General features: G+C 41.2%; 1 protein-coding gene across 1 annotated transcript in view; it reads right to left on the reverse strand.

Moving 5' to 3' along the window:
* Window positions 1-24,358, reverse strand: part of LOC117172665 (THO complex subunit 3) — a 98,429-nt gene that overhangs the window by 16,586 nt on the left and 57,485 nt on the right. Inside the window, exon 2 of the mRNA XM_033360792.1 lies at window positions 3,787-4,071. Within this exon, the coding sequence (XP_033216683.1) occupies window positions 3,787-4,071 (285 nt within the window). The remainder of the gene's footprint in view (window positions 1-3,786; window positions 4,072-24,358) is intronic.

The raw sequence follows: 24,358 nt of genomic DNA on the forward strand, positions 1-24,358 counted from the left end.
ATAAAATTTTTCGTTGGGTAATTCTCAAGAGGTCCCCATCCTTTCCTGTTACATTTTTTCAAATCCTAAAAAATTATTCCAAAAGCTCAAAAAAGTGATTTTCCCCCATGCAATTCACATGGGAAACTTCAACTCAAAACCGGCACCTGTTAAAATCGAAAAATAAAAAAATAAAAATTAGGGAATTTCTTTTTGCGGATTTGGCATGCAATTTGGGGGATCGTTGTCCTCTAAAGAAAAAAAGCGTTTTTGAGCCACCCTAATGCTCAGCCCCTTGGAGAAGTCATCCTGACCATGGCGCCTACAAATTTAAGTCGCCATTATGGATAGATCAATCGGATGCCATGATCAGAAAGCACTCTCTGAGGCAGCACTCTGTGAGGCAGCTCTCTCTGAGGCTTAGCGACTTCGGGAATACAACATTTACAAACTCCATGAAGATAATATCGCACTAAACGTCATGTTATCAATATGACCTTCCACAAAGTGCAGAGTTTGATTCTGATTCGAATTCTAACACCGATAAACCAATTAGAATGGTACTATGTCGACATACAATCTTTCATATATTTAATGTTCTCACATTAGCTTCAATCGGCACTGGACACCGATTGACAAGTGCCTGGGGAATTTGATCAATATCTTTCTTCGCATGGAAAATTCTCTGAACTGCCAGTATTAAACATCGTTTTATTCACTGTTGATGGCAAAAATCCAACCACGATTAAAAAACAAATATGTTACTGTAATCGTCTAAAGGTGACACTTAGTTCACATTGAACTTTTGGTGGTTTCTAAATTATCGAATCAGATAATTTTTGGTCATGATTGGTTACTACGGAAAGGGGATCAAATTGATTAGAAGCAGCATAGCGAGTGCTTGTCTCTCAAGATCAAAACATTACCTATATATAAGCTATCGATGTTACCCAGTGTTCCGGATATTTCATTTTGGTTTTTCTATTTTTGTATTGTATGAGTGTTTATGTTTCGCGTGAGTATTCTATTCTCTTTCTCTTTCGTCTACAAGGAACCGTTTTTATCTTGTCATGCTAATATACATTTTCGCCGTTAGAAATATTGAGGTGGTCATGGTCAGTCTCTAAATTGTTACGAAGCGAACGAGTCGGAGTGTTTACTCGTTTGTACTTTTATAGAATTTTTGGTTTAATGTAGCCCTTTGCTAGAAGGCAGTAACTTTCACACTCTTTTTTAATACATTATACCTCGTTTTTTGTTGCTAAACAAATAATGAAGTGACTCAGTGACCTTTTTTTACCATTACACTCAATCCCGCTATGAATTTTCCTTACTTTATCGCTATTTCTCAACATTCAGCATAAAGTTATTAATATACCGCATTTTTCCGTTCTAACAGCAGAAAATGTAAAAGGCAAAATAGGAATAGCTCAAATTCGGTCTACTTTGTGTGAAAGCTGTCAAAAAAGTTGAACATAGCTGTGAATTTCCTCGCATTAAAAATAAAAATGCACCAAAATTGAAGGATAAAGGCATCGATAAACAACGAACACGAGAGACGCTTTCGTATTCACATATTATTTGATTAATTATTCATAATTTTTAATTAATTATAAATAAAACATTTTACAGTTTCCGCCAGGGTAAAATTAAAAATCTTCTGTAAAATTAAAAATCTCGATGTAATTTTCAATCACAGCAAAGTGATTTTACCGACGCATGGTATTTTTATACACTGCGACTGAATTTTCTCTTCTGAATGTAAAATTCGTACGAGGGAATGTGTAATTTTATTTTTATCGAGTATGTAATATTACACTGCTGTTCGAGGGTCCTTTTATTTGCATCCCTAGAGGATGTAATTTCACATACTTTTGTAAAATCACACAGCGAAGTGTGTGATATTTACAATAATACAATATTTAATTTTCCGAAACTTTGTAATTTTACACAAATCTTTTTTCAGTGTAAGTATGGGAGAATACAGATAGACGGAGTATGGTGGGATTGGGATGAAGAAAGGGAACAGATAGTAAGAAATGAGGTGCAGGGAAACTAGGAGAGAAAGGAACGGGCGCTAGGAAAATAAGAAATAGTAAGAGGAAAAAAGATGATAAAAGAAAGTAGGGAAGAATGGAACATTTGTTTTTGGAATATAGCAGGTTGGAGAGAAAGTATTAAGAGTTTATGAGAAATTTGACACAATGGGATGTAGTCATAATGATGGACACGTGGTTAGATGCAAAAGGGATATGAAAGAGTAAGGGGAAGGTTACCAAGAGGTAACAAATGGCAAGTGCAAAATGCAAAGAGGAAGAATAAAAAGGGCAAAGCAATGAGAGGAATGGTTAAGGGAGTAAGAAATGAATGAATAACAGGGAAATATAAGATAGACTGGAAAGAACAAAAAGAAGGATTAATAGTAGAAGAGGTAATGATGGGAGGAAAGAAGTGGAAGGTAGTGGGGATTTATGTGAACGGTGATATGCAGACAAAGCAGAGGAAATGAAAGAAATGATTGAAGAAAATAAAGAAGAGATTAGGCTGATAATAGGGGGGGATTTCAATGCGAGAACAGGAGACAGAGGAGAAAGGGAATGGGGAGAAGAGAGAGGAAGAAAATCCAAAGATAAGTTTCTAAATGGGGAGGGGAAAAAATTGTTAAGCTAGGAGGAGTTGGGACGGTATATCTTAAACGGAAATATAGAAGGAGATGCGAAAGGAGAATGTACACGCTCAGGAAGTGAAAGGGGGTTGGTAATTGATTATGTGATAGTGGATAACGAGGTAAGAGAGAAAATTAAGAAACTAGAGGTAGGTAAATGTATTGATTCGGATCACTTTTTCGTAATAGTAACATTAAAGGGCCAAAAAAGCAATAGCAATATGAGCAAAAGGGGCGCAAATGTGAAAAGTGTGGGAAAAGGGGATTAGTCAAGGGAAGGAAAAGAACAGTTTGGAGAAAAAGTAAGAAATATCAAAATGGGTGAGGGAAATGTGGACAAGGAGATGGGAAAAATGATAGGAGAAATAAAAATAGGATTAGAGTGCACAAAAAAAAGTTAGTAAAGGGGAGAATAGAAGTGGGTGGGATGAGGACTGTAAAGAGAAAAAAGGAGGTCAGAAAGGAATTGAGAAGGTGGAGAAAAGAAAAAAGTGATGGGGAAGAATATAGGAAAAAAAGAAAGAGTATACTGAGTTCTGTTATCAAAAGAAAGAGGAAGAGAACAAAAGGTTTGAGGAAGAAGCGGGGAAGGGGTATGAAAGGTAGTAAATAGCGAAAGAAAAAGAAGGAGAGTAAACCAAGATATTGAAATGATAGTCGGTAGCCCAGAGCCACAAGGGACACCATGATGGCCAGCGGCCATGTTCAACCAAGAGAGGGGGCCACCGAAATCACCTGTCAAGCGCGAGCTAGAGTTCTAAAGAGTGGTACAAAATGATCAAATGAGATGGAAACCAATTTTTTCTAATGAAATAATGGGGATGGCAAAAAATCAATCCTGCAATTTTTTAACGAACACGCCTTTTTGGCGGATATTTTCTTGCTGAATTCGAATTCGTATGCCAAGTTAGCCTATCTAACTTAGGCCGAGTTTTAATCTGGTTGACCAACACCGATTCTTCGATTAGGAAATTTGATGTGAAATACCTTATATAAGAAATTATTTTGAAACAGAATAATTGGATAATTATTTGCATAGATATGATGGTTTTTAAAATAATTTGTTCATGCTGTACGCCATGCAAATGGTTTCTTTCTGATAAGAAATTGTGTAAATTTAAGACTTATAAACAGAAACGTACTTCAAAGTTGAATTGTTCCTCGGCTCTGATTTTGAGAACACGGGCATCGATAAACGTGACTAGATCTTCTTTGTTGCCCACAGCTATCGTATTTCCGTCTGGTGACCAGGAAATGTTAATATTCTCACCTCTGGTGCCAATATTCGCTGTGCATTTTTGAGATCGTGTGTCCCATATTCGGACAGTTTTGTCCCCACTCGCTGTCGAGAGTAATTCTGGATGGAAAGCGTGCCAACAAAGTTGATCTACGCTTCCACCGTGGCCACGAAAAGTCGTTTCTTGTTTCTATAAAAATAAAGTAACTTGAGTAGATTATTGATAATCACAAAAACTTATTCATCTTAAAATTTATAAATATTCAACAATGATTTTAAAGGTTTAAAATTCTTAACCAGAAAATTGTGTTGAATAGGTGAGCCCTAAGTATTTTTATATGTCAATATAAAAATTGAACATACGTAAAAGAATGTATTAAATCAGGCATGCCCACGGAATCGTTCCGAGAATGAGAAGAGAAGCGAGTCCGGGAAATATCAGCGGGCCGCATACAATTGTACAATAGATCTTCGTCAAACTTTTTTTTAAATTTGATTTAATTACCTCAAGCAAATATATTATTACAATTATTCAAGCTGGGATAATTTAAATGCTATCTTATTTACACGGTATTGATATTCAACACTAGGGAAAATAAAACTGTTGCTTCTGAAAAACTTCTAGGTTATCAATAAGTCGAGTAAGTTTGCATATAAAAAAGAATAATATATTCTACAACAAGCGGAATACAGCGGCAATTATTAACGATCATGAAGTTTTCCGTATATGCATAGCGAGCACGGCAACTTTGGCATGTTGAGCTACTGCGCTTTCCCGGCGCAGCGACCCTCTTTGGTCGCTGTTTCCGCGCAATTCAAACCAGGTATAATTAACAATTTTTAAATAAAAATATATACATTCATATATGTTCCATAATAATCAATGTTTAATTAAATAGAAAATATTCCTAGTGTAACACGTCTGGTGGCCCCGAAAGGGGCCGATGGTTTACAAGGCTATCAGTTGGTGGAATGTCAATGATACTGCCGAGTCTTCCGCGCAGGTTCTTCTGTAACATCCAGTGGTTTTGCGGATATGTAACCTTGGTTACATAGGAGCCACGGGTCCAGCTCTTTCATGCCCTTGGGCGTAATTTGTTGACTCACTGGAGGTTTCTGGTAAGTCCTCCTAACCGCGTCTTTCTTAAACTGTTCCCAAGGGTTCTAAGATTGCATTACCCTGAGCTTAGATCCTTGACGACGTGGATGGAGTCCGCATACCCTCTAGGAACTTGGTTATTTTAAATGTTTGCACCTCACGATTCTGTGGGATGGCGGGATGTCCTTCTAAGTCCCCTGGATAGGCCAAACCCTTCGGAAGATGCTTCGATCGGCGTTTGTGCTTCGAAAACAATATGGGAGGTCCTACGGACCATCCGCGAGCAAGGAAGGCATCCTCTTGGTGGTGAAAGTGGGGTTGTACTCATAACCGGAGATACCGCGTCGAGTGTACGACACAGTTGTTTTCTCCTAGGCGACGGGGGACTGGATGGTGAGAAGGCCGGAAATCCGTTATCTGATGGTAACGACTCGTATCTATTCGTTGTGGTGGAGTATCCGCGCTCCCGGCAAGCTCCTATTTCTTTCTGTTGACGTCTTCTGATGGCCCGGGCCCTCTTTTGGCGGGGTTCAGCCCCATAGATTTTCTCACTTAGTAGTCTGTTAGAATTATACCCTGGGAAGGGGCATTACAACCAGAGATACTGAACGGTTTGACCAGGGACCGAACTCCAAGATCGGTTTAACTTCGATTTAGAGACTAGGCCGAGAGTTTCCTCGCGCAGTAGTCTGTTAGAATGACACTCTGGGAAGGGGCATTACAAAACGAGATACTGAGGGGCTCAACTTCGATTCAGTCACTAGACCGAGAGTCTTTTCGTTTAGTATTCTGTTAGAATCACACCCTGGGAAGGGGAATTACAAACAGAGATACTGCACGGTGGACCAGCCAGCGAAGTCCGAGAGCGGTTTCAACAATTCAACAATTCAAATTTTTTGTTTGCTCAAAAAAGAACAGAGGTTTACATGTTGATGACAACAACTTTCAATTCTGAACGGTATTTATTTGCTTCTATCAACTCCCTAGGTATAGTGAGAGAGACAAAGAAGAAGAACGTTGATGGTTTAGTATACTGGACGTCTACTTATGACGTCGGAGACCGGAACACAAAGTAGTCCGTACATTTTGCAGGGTGAAGGCCGAGTGAGTTATTTTCCGAAGGGTTTCGCCTATCCAGGGGGCCTAGAAGGACATCCCGACATCCCACAAGATCGTGAGGTGCAAACATTTAAAATAACAAAGTTCTTAGAGGGTATACGGAGTCCATCCACGTCGCCAAGCATCTAAGCTCAGGGTAATGCAATCTTCAAACCCTTGGAAACAGTTTAGGAAAGCCGCGGGTAGGAAGACTTACCAGTAACCCCCAGTGAGTCAACAAATTATGCCCAAGGGCATGAAAGAACTGGATTCGTGGCTCCTTCGTAACCAAGGTTACATATTCGCAAATGCATTAGAGGTTACAGAAGAACCTGACTAGAAGACCCCGCAGTATCATTCATATTCCACTAACTGATAGCCTTGTAAACCACCGGCCCCTTTCGGGGCCACCAGACGTATTCTATTAGGAATATTTTCTATTTGATTAAACCTTGATTATTATGAAACATATCAATTAGCGGTCCAACCTAAGGGCACGACGAAACACCTGAGCAGTCTCATCTCACGAGTTTCGAAAGGGAAGTTCAACATTTCGAAATATTTTACGGAGAACGGTACTTCGGACTTCACCGGCAAAAAGGAAGACCATGGTTGAACGTTTCATCTCTACACGGCAGAACTCCGCCACTTCCGGAAGTGGACAACAAAATCAGATGGCGTCCAACAACAACCCTCCACAAGAAGCAATAGATACCAATGAACACGCAGGAGACGTCTTCTACTACTGCAAATATTACGGCCACATTACCGTCGGACACCACCACCTCGTCTCGCAATTTGGACAAAAAACTGTCTCGGTCTATTCAGCAACACACGGCCGAGCGTCACGGCCCCTTTGCGTCAAAGAGCGAGATGTTTTTCGCCTCCCTCGATACGTCGTCATGATTCACAACTTTTATCGTCATTAAGCGCCGGATTGACTGTACCGAGAGGCCGCAGCCAAGCTTTGGAACTTCCTAACTTCACATCGAACGACCACGAAGACCCTGAGATTTTCCTCAGTGAGTGCGAGACCTTCTTCGCACAATAAAATCTTTAGCCGTCTCAATGGATGTGGCTGAAAGAAAGGCTCTCCGGGAACCTGCCTCCAAATGGTTAGAGAGTTTCAAATCACTCTCCCAGACGTGGAACAACTTCCGCGAAGTATTGCGGCAGAAATACGCCAGCAACGCCACGAGAATGCAATTGAATGCACAACTGTATTCAAACAAACAGGCCGAAAAGGAGCCGCTGACTTTTTTCCCGCAACAAAAATATTTGTTGGCTCTCCGGCTTCTACTAGACGCCGAAGAGGACCTTATACTCTTGGATTCATTCCGAACATTAATCCGAAGAGTAATTTGAGCAGCTTCTCCCAGAAAATTCGGAGACCTGTTAGACCACGCAGTAAAGGCTAAACTGGACGAGACCGAAGATCAACCACGGAAGGAGCTGATGAAGGAAGTCAGACAAAAGCCCAAGCTTATCAACGCCCATGTCCGGAACACGAAAAACGGCGAAATGGACCACCTGTCACTACTGCCCTGAGTACCACTTGCATCGAGACTGCCGCGTCCTTAGTGCAGAGGGAGGAATGGTCCTCAGGAAAACTAGCGAGGCTCGGCGGCCCGAGAAACCGCAGAGCACAAGCCAACCCAGGACCCCCAGCAATAAACCTCACCAAAGCGCTAGCATTCCGGTTGTCTACACTTCGCGCCCGACTCGGAGACAAAGAAGCTATCGCTTACATGAATTCATGCTCTTCAGACAACTTTATCAACGCATCACTTCTGACAAACCACCAGCTCCGGAAATTGAAAAATAGCCCTCATATGCCAACCTTAGTGACAAAGGATCAAGACTCCAGCTGATCGGTTCCATACAACTGGTTCAAAAATTGGGGGACATCATACCCGGGTGTTTTCCTCGTCAGACAACAGTTATCCGGCGGGGTCGTCCTCGGAATACCCTGGTTCGATCAGCACCGGGTGGTATATGAACATCAACTCGGATGCATTTACATTGGGGCTCAACAGCGAAACTAGATCTATCTCCTTCCAGATTTTCGACAGCCATCAGTGAGCCATACTCCACCACGCTCATCCAAGCACTTCAGGTCTCAGCCGAAGACCACAACGCACCAGGCCCGTCGGGTCTGCTACCTCCTCACGCTGAGCTACGACCTGCCTTCAGTATTGGCTCAGAGCCATAGACCACCACGCTCATCCGAGCACCTCAGGTCCTAGCCAAAGACCATAACGCACGAGGCCCGTCGGGTCTGCTACGTCCTCAAGCTGAGGTACGACCTGCCATCAGTATTGGCCCAGAGCCATACTCAAACACGCTCATCCGAGCACCTCGGGTCTCAGCCAAAGACCTCAACACACACGGACCATCGAACTAACGGCATCCTCAAGCAGAGACACTACCATTCCCCAGTTCCGTCACTTGTGCAATTCCATATTATCAAGACCAAGAAAAGGTACAGTCGGATTCCTCGGCAGAGGATCCCGAATACCAGAGTATCGCCAGGAGGCGTTTCAAGCTTCGAAGACGACGTCCCACGAATTATCGCGATCTTAGACGATGGAGGGCGAATTGATATACATCCTCAATGAATAAAAATGGAGAGCTGAGAATTCTGACTCGAGAGAACTGTCACATGTGATTATCACAAATGTCGATTTCCAGATCTCAATTCCCAGCTCTCACCTCGGCGAGCCTTGCTTTTTATACAGTCACATCTTTCTATAATCTACCAATTCAGTTTATATTTCCAAAAACTTTTCTTGCTTAAATGCAGGTTCCAAGTAGACCGTTCTAGTAAGATACTTATAAACTGACCATTCATTAATATCTCAGAAGAAGTTGCATATTAAGCAAGGCAAGTTGAATTGAAATGTTATGACCTTATGAATAAAATCACGAATGGAAATAGTAAATAATATTTAGGTTCGCACTACTAAACCATTATTGATAAACAATTAAACAACAAGTATCCTAATGATAATAATACTTATAATGGATGGTTGGTACTGTGTAGTCAATTTGAAACTGGCAAGAGGACATGTGTTTTATAATTACAACCACTTGATTATATTTTAATGTCAAGAAAAATATCAACTACTCTTAACTTACAGTATTCCATAGTTAAGTCAAATTGTAGCGTTAGTTTTAATGTATAAAAAGTGAGAGATTGGAGCGGGAAACTGTCAAACGCACACGAACAAGCAGGAGACTGGTGCCTGGATCCACGGACGGAAGGTGGGAGGCGAATCGCGAACAAGTATCCCCTCTCTACACACATTATCCAGAGTGGGATACTCGAGGCGAGCTATGGTGCGCGGGCCCACAAATGGAATGTTGGGGCGAACTCGCGAACAGCTACCTCCATCTCTGCGCGCACGCGCTGGGTTGAGAGGAGCGAGGTGAAACATCGCGCGCGCGACGCGCGTTGCGCATACAGGCACGCGTTTGTGCCACTATCTTCACTCGGCCTTCACCGGGCACACCGCACGGACTACTTTGTCTTCCGCTCTCCGACGTCATGAGTAGATGTCAAGCACACTACACCATCAAAGTTCTTTTTCTCTATCTCCTCACTCTACCTAGGGAGTTAAGAGGAGAAGATAAATAACCCTTTAGAATTGAAAATTCTCGTCATCAACATGTAAACCTATGTTCTTTTGTGTGTGGGATTAGGGGAACATACGCTCGTGAATACTCGTCGTATCATCGTTTATCTAATTTATAATTTTAATAATCACTCTTTCTAATTGTAAGTCGTTACGAACTCTGCTATAGGTAAATATTAACTGCCTTGAGAAATGTAACTAATCAACGATGTACGGATTGCCGATGCAAATCCATGGTGGCAATAGCCGCGTATCTCTTGACCGTGCACCGGTTAAGGTTGTGTTCGTAGTCTTTAATATTTGCTGACAACAGCATCCGTTCTCACGCTAGTTGCAAGCAGATTTAGCTAAATACAGATATTTAAAGTCATATTACGTGACATACATAAAACCTATACATTTTTTAAACCTGCTGAAAACTTTTTAAAATATCTCATTTTCAACCAAATTCACTTAACTCCCAGTTTCGAAATTTTCTCTACAATATTTAACCAAAATATCCTACCTTTCTAAGACTATTATTTCCCTCAGTCTTCAGAAAATCACTCCTATCGATAATAACTCTGATATTCCTGACCTGTAACCTCTCACCAGATAAACCTTTTTTAGCACATATGTTAGACTAATTTTTAAGGGACTCCTGTAATTCATTTTAGCTCACGTGCCCGTTAGCAGTCATTGTTATTTTACTCCATGTATACCGTGCACCTGTTCCCTCAAAGATATGTACATCTCTTTTTTGGTAGGCAAATTAATAATTTTTATTTATTATTATTATGAATTCTTCAAAATGCCAAATAATTCAATCACGAGTTCGCTCACAATCGTCGGTCATTCAAAGTTTCCGTGTAAGGAAAAGTGGTGGAAGGGGGGGGGGGCACAAAAATAGAGACAAAAAATAACATCCATCTGTCACAAATACCATTCTTTTATTTTATATTCTGACAAAATTCGCTAGAGATGAGCTTTTACATGACTGGCCAGTAGAATACCTTCGATTTGAATGACACTCGTCTCTTAGACACTCTCGGCTCTAGTGGCTTAGTTGTGGGACACCTAAAAAATCTATTAAAAATGGGAAAACATGAAGTATAACTCCGATTTGAAATAATTCAGTAGGCAATAATTATTGTTAAAAAATGGCACTTTCCATTCTTCATCATCGTCTTCTCCACACAAATCACTATCGCAATTTTTGAGAGTGTAAAAACTTGCCCGAATATCAACAAATTGCCACAAGATATGAGGAAATATGAGAAAAACATAAAATGATTATGCATTCCATTCATCATTTTCAATAGATACAGTCGAAAAAATGGAACTTTGAAAATAATAAAACAAGTTGTTTCACTCGATTTTTCACATATGTTGTTGCGAGCACAAAAACTCATATATGTCAATAGAGAAGTTAGATATTAGCCATGTTGGCCTTATTGATATTGCATGACAGAAAAAGTTAAGCAATGAACGCAGCAACGAGGCTTCGAGGCACGCGGGTATCTCACTGATCCAGGAACCTTGGTTAGTTCGAGATACCATTAGGCGTTTAGGGCGGGGGGGGGGGGGGGGGGGGGGGGCTGGTTTTTTTAACAGGTACCCCAAGGTAGCTAATCGAAGGATTTCAACCTTTCGAAGGGTTTCAAACTGGCGAATAGAGTGAACGTTTTCCCGCTGCTTCAGCTAAATTCGAGAGACCTAATGGTGATAGTCACGGATCTTAAAGAAATAGGAAGGCTAGTCATTGGATCGGCATACTTTCCATATGACAGCTATACCAAACCATGAGTGGAGGTAAGGACACGGGCAAAATATTACCAGGGTAAGGGGTCTTCCCATTCTGCTGGGATGCGATGCTAGCTCCCACTATACTTTCTGGGGCAGCACGGACCTCTGAGGGTCTCAGATGAACACTTTCTCTCAGGTCACTCACAGCTATAGTTTGAGTTGCAATTCATTGTACCCGCAGGCCCTAAATAGGCCAGAAATCAAAGAAGAACGGACTGGGATCAGCTCTCCACGGAACTATGGATTGAACTCTCGGGAGTGCCCAGGTCAATCAGAGGCGTGAACACACTGGATATGACAGCCGAGATTTTTACGAAAGCCATAAAATTTACTCATGGAAGTAAGTGTCGACCTACAAGAGTCCGAAAGGCTGGGGAGAAACACTGGTGAGATAGAAAACTCGAAGAGCTTCGCAGGAAAACCATGGAGAGGTTCAGAAGTGCCAGTACTGGCAAAACGGAGGAACTTTTCTCCTCATTTACGAAGATGAGGGATGAATATAGGGCTGCAATATGTAAGGAAAACCAAGAAAACTGGACCAACTTTTGCACAGACATCGAGAGAGGAGCAGAGGCGGCTTGACTGGATAAGCTGCTTTCTCGAAATCCAGACGTTATTCTCCGAACTCTGAAATTGCCCGGCGATAGACATATTCGCGATAAGGTCTTGTCAAGTGGGCCACTTCACAAGGAGTAACACGCTATAGGACTGGTCCATTGACCAAGACTTTCCTAAACCGAGCAGTAAACCTACTCAAGGACAACTGAAATAGAAAGGCTTGGCGATTGGAACCTTCATAGACATCGAAGAAGCCTTGAACTACATCCTCTGGAGAGGTGATCAGGGCGGCCATGATTGCACATGGTGTGCCTATTGCAGTCGTGGAATGGACCTGCCACATGTTGGCCAACAGGAACCTAACTACGACTAAGAGTGATGCCATTTTATGTGGAACCGTTGTCTCGGGATGTCCGCAGAGAGGTATTTCATCGCCCCTGCTGTGGTGCTTGGTAGTGGCCGAACTGCTTTATCTGCTCACGAGTCAGGGCCGCCACGTTATAGGCTACCGAAATTCAAAACAGATTTTCACAGAAAACTTTATGTCATCGTGTTCGCAAAAAAATAATTTTTTTTTTTTATAGAAGGTTTATTGCGTAAATAGATTGGTGCAAAATACTAGTATGGACTTACCTGTTTACACCTACCAACCCAATAGTTATGATGGGAATAAATAGGCAACTCAAAGTTTGCATGTTCTATAGGCTTCATAGCCTTAACTGAAATATGTTAGGCAACCTACTCGCGATATATTTTTTAACATATTAACTTTAATATGAACTATTTTTCATCACGTAAACGAATGGGTGAAGGTCGTTTCATATTCGGATCTTAAGACTATAATTTTCTCGCCGATAGTAGAATCTAACGTGTATCACGGTGGCCTTTCAGATATAATAAATTCCAGAAAATCCTACCCAGCCGATGAAAAAGCACTGGCGAACGGCACTAGACCGTCAGTGCCGTTTTCAGTGGCTGTTTATGCTGATTTCGGCACCTAAATGGCACTGAGAAAAATGCGACGGGAATATAATGGTCCTATTGTATTCGTCACGTAAGGGCGGGCAAAGTTATTTACAGTAGTTGGCCTTCACCAACCAGTTTTGAACATCTGAAAGAAAAAGTTAGATACACGAAATAATCGAAACCCGTAGATTCTTAACTTCTAACCTTCTCATAGATAATTAGAAAATTTTACAAATATTATTTTTTGATTTTTAATCCCTTACAGCTGGTCTGCTTGGTAGCCTAGTCACAGGTATAAACGAAACTTCTGCTGGCATTTAAAACCGGAATCTGAATAGACTTAAACGAGCAGTACTGAAACGGCAGTGCCCAGTGCCATTCCAGTGCTAATAATAATATTTACACGCAAGGAATCGAATGGCAGGGGTCAAAAGCAAATCGCGATATGTGAAGGTGGATCGGTGGAATGAAAATTTCGAGGACTCTTGACTGGCACTTTTATATTTTTATCTACATTAAATGCATGCAAGGCGAATTTTGCATGTTCAGTGGGAAATGGTTTTTAATTTCTTTAATAAAAAAAATGCAAGCTTTATTGACAAGTGGGCTAGGCCTACTGAGAATCACCACGAAAAAAAACCCGCCTTCGACTCGACCTCCATGGTGGTGCGAAACAGTGTTCATGTACGATTCAATTTAAATGTTCCACTGAACATAATGTACAAGCGGTCGATTGAGAGTAGTGATGGAAAGTGACAAGTAATACCAAGTAATACCACAAATTTACCGGTAATTACAAGTAATCTCAATCTTCATTGATAAAAATTGTATCTGAATTATACAAACGTGTAAAGTGCATGATGTAGAATTATCGGTTAAAGTACAAAATTTTAAAATTGAAGAATTAGTATGGGGAAAAATGATAAATACATTTTTTTTCCATCTATGTGAAATATAAAAATTTTTTAAAAATATTATTTGTATGTGGTTGGAAGTAAAACAGTTAAATAGAGAGAAACATGTAAAAACAGCTTTATTATTAAACGGTTTTTGCATCTTGTGTCTAAAAAGTTTATTTTTTAAATACTTTTCATAAAAAAGTTTATAACAAATGTGCAGATATTTTTTGGTTGGATGGCTTTTGCTGTTTCATTTTTTTTCGTCTCTTGTTTCGCTAACTCTTCCCTGACATTTGGACAAATTTCCCTAACAGGGAAGTATTACAAAAACGAATAAGGTTTTAATAATGTGCCAAGAACAACAGTGAAACAAGCCAGAAAAAAGCGTTTTACATGGCAGTATGGATTAGTTAAGTAAAGGACATGTATCCAAACTATCAATAAACAAATAACTACAAATAAACTATGAATCGTATTCTATTTTTAAGAAGTGTGTATTAAAAAAATATTGATATTGATATTACATTGAAAAAAAATTTGCATTAAATCATGTAGGCTAGTTTACTTGGCTGATTTTAATTGAAAGAAGCAAGTATTTTCTTTTTACAAGGGACCGATTTTCTTGAATAAAGAAAATAATAGAATCAGGACAACTATTTGAATCAAGAATATATTTACTCTAAGCAAAAAACTATTGAGTTAATTTGTTCCATTATACTTATTTGCGTCAAGTTTATTAAAATATTGAATTAGGAATATTATATTCTCATGATAAGTAACTAAAACTCTAACGAAATGTTTCTTGATCCAAGTAAATTCATCTACTTATTATGACTACTATTTGAATTGAAACAAAATGTTCACGTTCTTGAGACGAATTTCGCATGTTTTATCCGTGAGACATTTTTGTAAATCGGAAAATGACTGGCAATTTTATACCTCGATTAAAACGGCCACCCTGTCATTATTTTTGTGTAGTGTTCAAGTTAACCAGAAATCATCTAAACTTAAAAAGAACGATAAATATTCCTGTGAAATACAGGAATTCTTTATTCAATAAGGAAATATTACTTTTTAGGAGTCGGCTAGTAAAAATTTATTTTTAAAAAGTTCAAAATGTTGTTATGTGAACCTTATTTTATTTAAATTAGAGTTGTAAGACATAGTTGTATTTTGTTAACACACAATTTTCGTGTTCGATAATAGCAGTTTGAAAATCACAAAAATGGCACAATTCATGAAAGTTATTAGTAAGAAAAAAAATAGTTTTAAAATAATAAAATGATCATGTGTTATGCTAATTTAAACTAAATAAGTTTTAGGCAACAGATTTTTTGACATTAGAAAAAAATGTTAATCTAGCCGAATTTAAAGAATTATTTTTTCCTTAATGTAAAACAAATTCCTTTATTAGGCAGGAATGTTTTTAATAATTTTCAATTTTATATTCTTAGTTGCTATCTGAAATAGTTAATATCTTGTTTTATAATTTTATGTTATTAATTGGCGATGTAATGCTAGGCGCGTACTGTAGCGCGCATATAATGTTGCTATTTTACATAATTAAGTATAGATTTAGGTTTTTTAAAATCAAATTAACAGAATTAAGTTTTTCAGTCAATGAATTCAATGATCATAGAAAATTTCATTTCCACATGTCATTAATTATAGAAAATTTAATGCGCATATTATTAGTATGTATATTTATAAAAACTCAATAAAAATTATATTTTCAGTCAAAGAATTCATTAATCATAGAAAATGTCTTGGACTACACATGGTTAACATTTTAGCAATCACCCATATACATACATAATTCTTTTTATTATGTAAATAATAAAAAATAAATATATGACAGCATAAAACAAAGTTATAAGCTTTGAAAAATGCTTTAAAATACAATTATTACATTTTCTTAATAATTACAAAAAATGTAATGCGTTTTTAAAGCAAAATATTTAAGAAAAAAGAATTCACTAACATTTTGAAAAACTCTATTAAGAATGCATTTCATTTTATAAAGGAACAATTAAAAAGTTGACAATTAAAAGTTTTTGAGAATGCAAGGAGAAAGCAAATAAATATTTTTCGGCCGACCACCGGCACAGAATTCTTTCGTCTTCACAGAATTCTTGTTTCTTCCGATTTCGAAGTATTTTATATTTAAAATAAAAATAAAGTATCGAGCACTTCTTTAAATAGGTAATATTTAAACTAGCGATCAATATTTTCTACTGTGCGTTTTACAGAGGTTTTTAAAAATCAGAAAATATTTATTTGTCACTGAGATTATTAAAGCGTTTTTCAAATTAAAAGTTATTTATTTTGTATATGCTTTAGATAGTTTTTAAGCGGATTAAATTTTTAAAGCAAAAAGTATTGAGCCCTTTGTAAAATAAGTGAAGTTCAATTATTTTTTGCATATTTTAAATTGTTTTTTTGGGAAATCAATTCCATATTTAAATCTTTGTTAAAAAAGGTATGATAAAAGAATTCGATAAATTGAAAACTGTGCTGTTTATAAAAATCTTCGTATAGCAGAACATTATGTTTTGTCATTGATGTTATTAAAGCATTTTTGTACTTGCAACTTTTCTTTATCATTTATTACCTTTGGGTCGTTTTTAAGCGCTTTATATATTTAAAAATGAAAAGTATTAAATGCTTCGTTAAATAAGTGAAACTTACTTCACTTTTTCACATATTTTAAATTATTGTTTAAGAAAAGTTTTTTTGCATTAAAAAATGAGTAAAAGAGTATTATATACAATAAAAGAGTTTGATAAATTGAAAACTGCTCATTTTATGGAGAATTTTTTGTTTATTGTTAATTATTTTGAGATATTTTATAACATTTATAAATCTATTTTTAAAAAAAGTATCGAGCCGTTTTTGAAATAAGGAAAATTCAATTCTAAAATTGTTCTAAATAAAAAATGGTATATTAAAGTTCAGTTCAACAACTTATAGTTTGAAGTTGGTTGAGGCTCACCATTATGACATGACACGACCCTGCCTCGAAATTCTTACCCAAGATTTTGTCACCGAAATTTAAATTGTATGAGTCTTAAATACATATTTTCATGACTTTTTCTTTTTTTTAATAATTAGTAATATACTACATACTGTAATAAAGTTTTAGAACTTAAATAATAAAAATATCGAAAACTTGACGGGGTCTCGCCAAAGCCAGAACCAAGGAAGATAAAAGTCACATTCGCGCTTTAAGAAGAAACGCTCTCAAGCCGAATCGAATAATTTTACTATAGTTCGGAATAAGGTTAGTTAAATAATATTATTAAGGCTAATAGAAGGAAGATAGACGCCGTATAAGTAACGCGAGAATACCTGAATATAAGCAATAAAGGGAACCCGGCGAACGTGTACATAATGTAGGGTACGTCCTCAGTTTTGTATAAAACGAAATATACATTTTCAAGATGGCGTCGAGGAATCCACGTTGGGAAGAATTATCCTTCCTTTAAAAAAAAAACTGGTAAAAATGTTGCGTTTTGTCAGGGATGCAACGGCATATTATCGAATACGCTAAAGAAAGGTATAATTCTCTATCCGAGTCCACTATCTTTATTACGTTTATTACGCTTTTACAGCTTTTTTACATATAATACAGTTTTTACGTGTAATAGGTCAGAAACTTCGAGTGACGCGTCACTGCACAACCCTGATGGGAACTGTCTGGCAGCTATAAACACGGAGCAGACAGCTCCGTAATTTTCCACCAGTATCCATAGAAAAAAGGGTTAGATATAAGGAGACTGCACACCAAGTTCGCGCCGCTCCTCCAGGCACGGGAAGTACGAGGCGTTAGTTCGGCAATCGCCGGCGAGTGGCAGCATCGGATAGACCATCGTAGCCGACACAACCAACCCTGCAACATTACGCAAATGAGCAACCACACTCTGGCAGGAGAGAGGAGGCTGGCAGCCATGTTATAGATGACAAATCCGCAGCCAATAGCAACCCCAGCTCGTCCGTTGGCACCAACCAATCAAAATAGGGCACGCAGGAGGTCGGCTGGGTCTGCCGAAAAATAGCGGCAAGACGACGGAAGTTAAGAGAAAAACGGGAGAGTCGGCTTGAGGACTACCTACGTGGCATACCTCGAAATTCCCAACCGGACCGGATTTTTCTACCATGGATGGAAAAGACTGAATGGCAGCAGCCTGGTGGCTGACAAGTAAGTGGCCTTCTTCTCACCTGTTTTCAGTGCCGTTCCCGCGTCAACCCGGTTTCGCAAAGAAAAATATAAAATTTGGTCGCGAAAGTTTCTGAAAAGTGGCGTGAGATCGACGGAGACCCCCGCGTGGCTCGAAATTTGGAGAGGCGTTCGAACCAAAGACCAACTTTGATAAGTTGGGCATTCCAGCTTGGTAACCGTTAGTTAAAATAGTCAGCAGATTGCCTGGGTGTTGACTGGGGATTCCCAACCTGTCAACAAGCGGTAAAATAGTCTGTAGATTGTCAGGGGGTTGACTGGGGATTCCCAGCCGGACAACGAGTAGCAAAAATAGCCTATAGATTGACAGAGGGTTGACTGGGCATTCCCAGCCTGACAACCACCAATCAAAATAGTCTGTAGATTGTCAGGGGGATAACAGGGGGTACCCAGTGTGACCACAGTTAGCCAAGAAAGCTTGTAGATGCTCCGGAACGGGTCAGGAGAGTCTCTCAACCACCAGTGTTTTTGACTGTAATCAAACTGTGCTCTTCTATGTTATTATAATACTAAATAGGTTAGTTTTGTTTTATGAAACCGGAGTGTTTTACGTAATTTTCTCTCTGTCGACCGCGAGAATTACCCCTCCCTTCATCATAGTGTCTCGTGTCGATTTGGAGCTAGCATTCCTGCTAGGTAACGCCAGGACAGAATAGTTGAGGTTCCGGTAGGGTGGACCCTACCTGGCGCAAAATAAATTAAAAGGAACTTCGAGGGTTGTTCTCCAGGCCGTGTTAGCGGTAGGCACACGGGATTTTGGAAAACCTAGTTTGTAAATTTAAAAATCAAATTTACGCGAGAGACAACGGAGAAAGGTGATCCCCACCTGTTTTACATTGTGTTTTTTAATATAATAAGTGCTTTGGACTGGCATGACTCCCGCTTTAGCGATTATCCATGCAAATTTACAGATAAAATAATGTAACCTGTACCATCCTCTACACAATATTCACCGTGCACCCAGACTAATAAACCAGGTAATGGGTATTATCTCGGTGCACCCCCCCCCCCTCAACCCCCCTGACTGAAAGGAGACAATAAGCAACATAAGTAATATTCCTGCAAAATAGTAGAAAGTGTGATGAGAGGAATCTAAGTAGTTTTGAAATTTTATATTTCATTAACTGCATTTTCTTGTATGTTTTTCTTTTTTTTTGCAGGTTATTCTTGAATTTATTGTATGAATATTTCTTTCTTTTATTTCCTAAAAGATACTTCGGAGCGTCGGAACTTTTCGGGATGTTTCGGAAATTTTCAGTATTCTCAGGTGACTACCAGTATATCGAGAGTAGTCTGGTAGGCTACAAGAAAAGTCGGTCCCATTTAGAAAAATTCTATTCCTTTCGGGCAATATTTGAATTTTTTTGTTATTCTCGGCACAACCTACCATTAAATAATGGATTGCTACGACTCAGGGGAGGGGAAAGCAGGGGGAGAAGCAAATCGGGAAGACGCCGATTTACTTAAGCACACGGAATTTAGTGAAACACCGGATGCAGTAGCGGCTACATTGGAAAGGTCGGTCAAGGGACACGATAGGCGAACTAGAGCCAATCTTGGCGCAACTACCGAGTTGGACAAACGACCTGACGGGGGAGGTCCTACGGGCAATTTTAATGAGGCATAATCTATACACGAATGGAGTAAACGAGGTCCTGCGTGAGCATATAGGGAGGTATTTCGCGCGTCAGCGGGGTAACCAAGCGATACCCTGGTACCCATAGGCTGAGGTCCCGGAAGGGCGAGTAGCATTAAACGAAGGGGCCGAAGAGACGACACGAGGCCCCCCGGAAAGTACAAAACAGCGAATCGGGTTTCACCAGCCGTTTACCATTTTGGAAACTACCCCCCCCCCCCCATGGGCACCGACATTGGCCAGGGATGGGGGGTGACCAAGCTTTAAGGTATGCGTTATCACCAACCTACACCCCTGTTCACAGCAGAGACATGTGGCGGGGGTGAGGGGGCCATGATACCACTCACTAGGGCAACCACACCGGTTAGTGATAGCATGGAAGCGAAGGGTGTAGGAGACTTCCGCTTCGCGAATGTTGACACTAGACCTCGCGGAATTAGGACTAGTGCCAGTTGGACGAACGAGCGTCAGCACACACCCCCACAGTTAGGCTACACGGTTTACGGAGACGGCGCGATACCGCGGAAAGAGCAAGGAGCGATTAGGAGGCCTGAGGGCAATACTAGGGCTCAGGGTCTACCGACTCGAAACCAGGAAAACCAAGCATCGGTATACAAGAATTTGTTCCAAGGGAACACCGCGAACATAGGCTACGGGAAAGTGAAGGGCACCGGACGGTTTGGACCGCCCACCACTACACTACGTCGAGCCTCTTTCCACAGACGAACCCCACCTTCGCAAGGGAAGATGAGCTTGGGCTTGATAGACTAGGGACAATTAGGGGTGGATCCGATAACTATGATAGGTATGGCCCCCCAACTTTCTCAGAGCGAAGGGAAGCAAAAAGTAGGCCGTGCGACACAGGATATGGGGGAGGGGTGTGAGTCCCCAATACCATATCAAAGCGCGAAATTTATCTCAGTCTAAGATACAAGGTATGTCCGAACGGGCAGACAGGTCCAACACGAGCCATGTTGGGTGTCACGGCTACAGAATAGGGAGCAGAATCGTGACATACAGAATAGGTACCCCTATGTGCAGCAAGGCGCACTGGGGCGGAGAGGTCCGTATGAATTTGAACCGGAAGGCACTACATGTCACGTGTATGCTCAGGGATGGGGGCGAGGACCCATGCAACCCCTCGGCAAACCAAGGAAAGTGACAAGAATCGTAGAAGGGTGGAAGGTCAGCTTCAACGAACAGAAAGGCTCAAGCCTGGACAACTTCTTGTGGAGGGTCGAAGAGGGCAGAGCCACCTCTTTCCTCACGGACGAGGAGTTGTTAGTGGCTATGTCCTTCCTGTTAAAGGACATTGCGTGGTACTGGTTACGTCAGAATAGACTAAGGTGGAACACGTGGGACCAGCGCAAGCGGCATTTTCAGGCCCGTTTTGGGGATACTTTCTACCAGGAAAGGCTGGAAGAACAAATGAATAGGGTATACGCGAATCTTAGATCCGATTTTAGGAGGGCCATCAGGCGTTACGAATTTACGTACTATAACGCCCTGGCGGTCCTGGCGGCGGAGTATGAACGCGTAGCATCCACATTGGGTGAGGATCTGGCTCCACCGCCCCCACAAAAGTCCCTTATTCCTGAATACGCGTACAAAGGGAAGAGGTCCCCGGCTAAAAAGAACAGTTCTGTGGCGGCGATCGCCCCGACTTCAGCTGATACTCGAATAGAGAAGAGCCCACGAGCAAGCCTAGGTCCTACGAGTCCCATAGACGAAACGATAGGGGTTCTCTCAACCCAAGATATTCAGCAAAGTCGTCTGAGGTGAAGTCGGCTCAACCTACGGAAGGGAGTTCAGACATTCACCCCGAAAAAACAGTTAGATGATTCTGAGGTCGAGTGTTGGAACTTCCGACAAAAGGGTCACTTCTAAATGGGTTGTCCTAAAAGTCGGAGGCGCAATTATTGTCGCCGTTGTGGCAAAGAGGAAGTGACCACGAAAGAATGTGACCTTTCCGGCAACTGTTCGAGAAACCGAAAAAGAGAGAAGGCGTAAGAATCAAACCATTCTTCCTCCAGTCTTGAATTGGCCCCTCAGGACGACCGGTGCCTACTGGAAGAGAACAGGCTGGAGTTAGCGGAGCCGGCAGTAGTGGAGATAGCCCCGAATGCGAACCCACTCCCTTAGAACCTTCGTCGACTTCGGCGAACCAGGCCCTGGCAACGATAATGCCGTGCATCCCGAACAGTCATGGGAAATATTGGCTTAGTCATCACAGAGAGCTATCAGGAGACCCTGCATACGACACCAAACCAGGCAGTTATGACTGACGACGGTACGTTTAACCAAGTCCAAGCCACGTGTTATCTCCCTATTGAGATCGATCGTGTTTCGCGAATGATGGAGATCCAAGCATGTGCGAACAAGTATTCTTGAGTATGGATTTCATGCACACATTCGGAATCGTACACGATGGGAGCAAACGAACTTGGTATATGCCGGATTACCCGGAATTAGTCCACCACCATACCGAGAAAGGTACCGAGTTGGAAGTGGAGAGGAGGGATGATAACCCGGCAACACTGGACCAGTGTTGCGGCCTCAGAGAAATTGCAGATGAGCGAAAAGAACAGGACTCCTTAGTTGCCAGGATTATTAGGCCCCCTACTGAGGTACCTCCGGCCACCGACCGAATCACTCACAGCATAGACGTTGGGGCACTCCCAACGATAAAACAGAGATATTGTCGAGTGTCCCCAAAGGTGTTGCAAAGTATGCAAGATGAGGTAACCAGAATGTTAGCCGAAGGCATTGTTGAGCCATCGAAGATCGGATGGTCCAGTCTGATAGTAATGGCTCGAAAGGCAGACGGGACATATAGGTTTTGTGTGGATTACCGTAGGCTCAACAAGGTCGCCAAGAAAGAAGCGTAACCCTTGCCCAAGATGGATATGATCCTTGAGGAACTTCGCGCTGCGAAGTACATAACGACCCCAGATTTGAAGTGGGGATACCACCAGATTTCGACAGCCGAAGATAGTAGGGAGTACACAGCGTTTACAGTCCCTGGAGTGGGGCTCTTTCAGTTCACAAGGATGCCCTTTGGACTGTCAGGGGCCCCTGCGACATTCCAACGACTGGTAGACTCCCTTATAGGGCCGCATATGGAATCTAACGTCTACGCGTACCTCGACGACGAAGTCATCGTTAATGAGACGTTTAAGGAAAATCAGGAATGTGTAACTCGAGTCATAGACCGCTTACAGGGTGCTGGACTAACGGTTAATCCAAAGAAGTGTGAATTCGGGAGGCTGACTGTGCGTTATCTTGGATTCCTAGTCAATCAAAAGGGTTTGCAGGTCGATCCGGACAAAGTGGAGCCCCTTTTCTGATACCCAGCCCCACTGAATAAACTACTTAGAACAAATGTCCCATGGGAATGGGGCATCGAATCGCGAGTAGCACGATGTCGGAAACCGAAAGGAAATACTCGGTTACGGAAAAGGAGAGCTTAGCCGTGATATTGTCAATTATTAAATTCCGGCACTATATTGAGGGTTTCCACTTCATACTGATCACCGACCACAGTTCGTTGCAATGGTTACACAACCTTCACAATCCAACAGGCCGATTAGCGCGATGGACACTTGACCTCCTCGAGTACGATTTTGAGGTCGTACATCGGAAAGGAGCTTTGCACCAACGCCCTTTCTCGGATGTACGAGGAGGAAGTAGCAATCCCCATAGCTGCCAAGGAGCCGGTAGAGGACGAGTGGTATCGTAAGCGACTGTGCGACGCAGAAGAAACACCTAGAAAATTCCATGGGTGGAAGATAGTGGATGTAATGCTTTATGGATACCGTCCGAACCCGTTGATAGATCCGGGTATCGAAGATCTAGAGGCTTGGAAGCTGGTAGTAGCAACTGAGAGAAGACAGAAAGTCACCGACGAGGTACACAATGACCCAAAAGCCGCTCATCTGGGAATAGACAAAACGTACCGGAGAGCCTCGATACAATATTACTGACCAGGCATGTATCGGGACATTTCTTTATGGGTGCGAGCGTGCGACACATGTCAGCGAATCAAGGCTGATCAGAGGCCGCCCGCAGCGGGTCTAATGGACCGTAGGGCAGTCCAACAACCTTGGACGGTAATGGCCACCGACGTGATGGGCCCGTGACTAAAGACAGCTTTAGGCTTCGAATATCCAGTGGTATTCGAAGACCTTTATACGAAGTAAGTTGAATTAACACCCATGAGAGGGGCTAACGATGAGAACATTATCAAAGCTTTTGAGGATAACATTTTGAACCGATGAGGCGCACCGGCAGTTCTTGTGTCGGATAACGGAACAGAATATGTTAAACAGCATTTCAGTGGTTGACTGAGACATACGGAATCCGACACTCTTTTAATCCGGCGTATCATACGCAGGAGGACCCTCTGGATTGAGTCAATCAAGTCCTCAGAATGATAATTTCAGCGTACGTAGCCCAAGACCATCGGCAGTGGGAAGTGTATCTCAAAAGATTTACGGTTCGCCAACAATACAGCCGTGCATATGACCACGGGTGTTTTATATATATATGTGTGTGTGTGTATATA

The sequence above is a fragment of the Belonocnema kinseyi genome, chromosome 5 (genome assembly GCF_010883055.1).
Source record: "Belonocnema kinseyi isolate 2016_QV_RU_SX_M_011 chromosome 5, B_treatae_v1, whole genome shotgun sequence".
In the NCBI taxonomy this organism is placed as follows: domain Eukaryota; kingdom Metazoa; phylum Arthropoda; class Insecta; order Hymenoptera; family Cynipidae; genus Belonocnema; species Belonocnema kinseyi.